This window comes from Oryx dammah, unplaced genomic scaffold, assembly GCF_014754425.2.
Source record: "Oryx dammah isolate SB20612 unplaced genomic scaffold, SCBI_Odam_1.1 HiC_scaffold_12, whole genome shotgun sequence".
NCBI classification, from domain to species: Eukaryota; Metazoa; Chordata; class Mammalia; order Artiodactyla; family Bovidae; genus Oryx; species Oryx dammah.
In genome coordinates this window covers 61,571,582-61,572,811 of record NW_024070196.1, presented here as the reverse complement: position 1 = coordinate 61,572,811, position 1,230 = coordinate 61,571,582, and the positions used below count along the sequence as shown (strand labels likewise).

At 46.0% G+C, this 1,230-nt stretch overlaps 1 protein-coding gene across 1 annotated transcript in view; it reads left to right on the top strand.

Moving 5' to 3' along the window:
- Position 1: 1 nt before the first annotated feature.
- Positions 2-1,230, top strand: part of LOC120871393 (disintegrin and metalloproteinase domain-containing protein 1a-like) — a gene marked incomplete at its 5' end in the record, with an annotated part of 1,524 nt that continues 295 nt past the window's right edge. The window contains 2 exons of the mRNA XM_040251292.1: positions 2-1,099; positions 1,217-1,230. The exon at positions 1,217-1,230 is cut by the window's right edge and continues 295 nt beyond it. Coding sequence (XP_040107226.1) covers positions 2-1,099; positions 1,217-1,230 — 1,112 coding nt within the window. The remainder of the gene's footprint in view (positions 1,100-1,216) is intronic.

Genomic DNA, 1,230 nt, shown 5'->3' with positions numbered 1-1,230 from the left:
GGGGGCCTGCCTGTTTAACAAGCCTGGGCACAAAGGCCGCTTACGGAGGGATTCCAGCTGTGGCAATGGCATTGTAGAAGGAGATGAGCAGTGTGACTGTGGTAGTACTTGTGACCTTGACCAATGTTGTGATAACACATGTAGACTGAAGTCGACTGCATTGTGTAATCCTGGACCCTGCTGTAATGCTACATGCCAGTATGAACGAACTGGACGTAGCTGCCGTCCTGCTTCAGGAGAATGTGATCTTCCAGAATTTTGTCTTGGTACCTCTGGAGAGTGTCCCCCGGACACCTACAAGCAAGATGGTTCAGGATGTTCGGGTGGTTACTATTGTGTTCAGGGTGTATGCATGTCTTCTGATGCTCAGTGTTCTGAAATTTTTGGGTTTCCTGCAAAAGCTGCTTCAGAAGAGTGTTTTCGGTCATTTAACGGTAAAGGGAACAGATTTGGAAACTGTGGTATTCCCAGTGAGAGTAGCTCAGCATATACTAAATGTGAAAATGAGAATGTATTTTGTGGGAAAATGATATGTACAAATGTTCAAGAGTTACCAGAGACCCAGGTCAATTATACATTGTTGCAGACTCATTATAAAGATGACTTTTGCTGGTCCATGGATAAGTATAGTGTTAAGGATGTCCCTGATTCTGGAGATACAAAGAAGGGCAATATTTGTGCCCCAGGGAAAGTCTGCATGGACTTCACCTGCTCAGATGTCAGTGTTCTTGGGTACGATTGTGATGTAAAGGTACAGTGTAACCAGAAAGGAGTTTGCAATAATAAAAAGAACTGCCATTGCGATGATGGTTTTTCCCCTCCTGACTGCAAAAACCCAGGACCTGGTGGTAGTGTGGACAGTGGCTACCCTGGTTCACATAATCCCGAACCAGAGGAAGGTGGACAAGGAAATACTACCTCTAACGAAGGGGACTCTGCCAAAGACCTCTTAGGCACAATAATCCCATTAGCTGCAATACTTTGTATGTCATTATTACTACTTATAATTTGTTGTGTCTGCATGTTTTGTAAAGCGGACAAAGGAGCAGCTGCTGAACCAAAAGAGGAACCAGCTGTCCCAGAAGCGAAGCCTCCAGAAGCGAAGCCTCCAGAAGCGAAACCTCCAGAAGCAAAACCTCCAGAAGCGAAGCCTCCAGAAGCAAAGCCTCCAGAAGAGGAGGCTGAGGAGGAAGAGGAGGAAGAGGAGGAAGAGGAGGAAGAGGAGGAAGA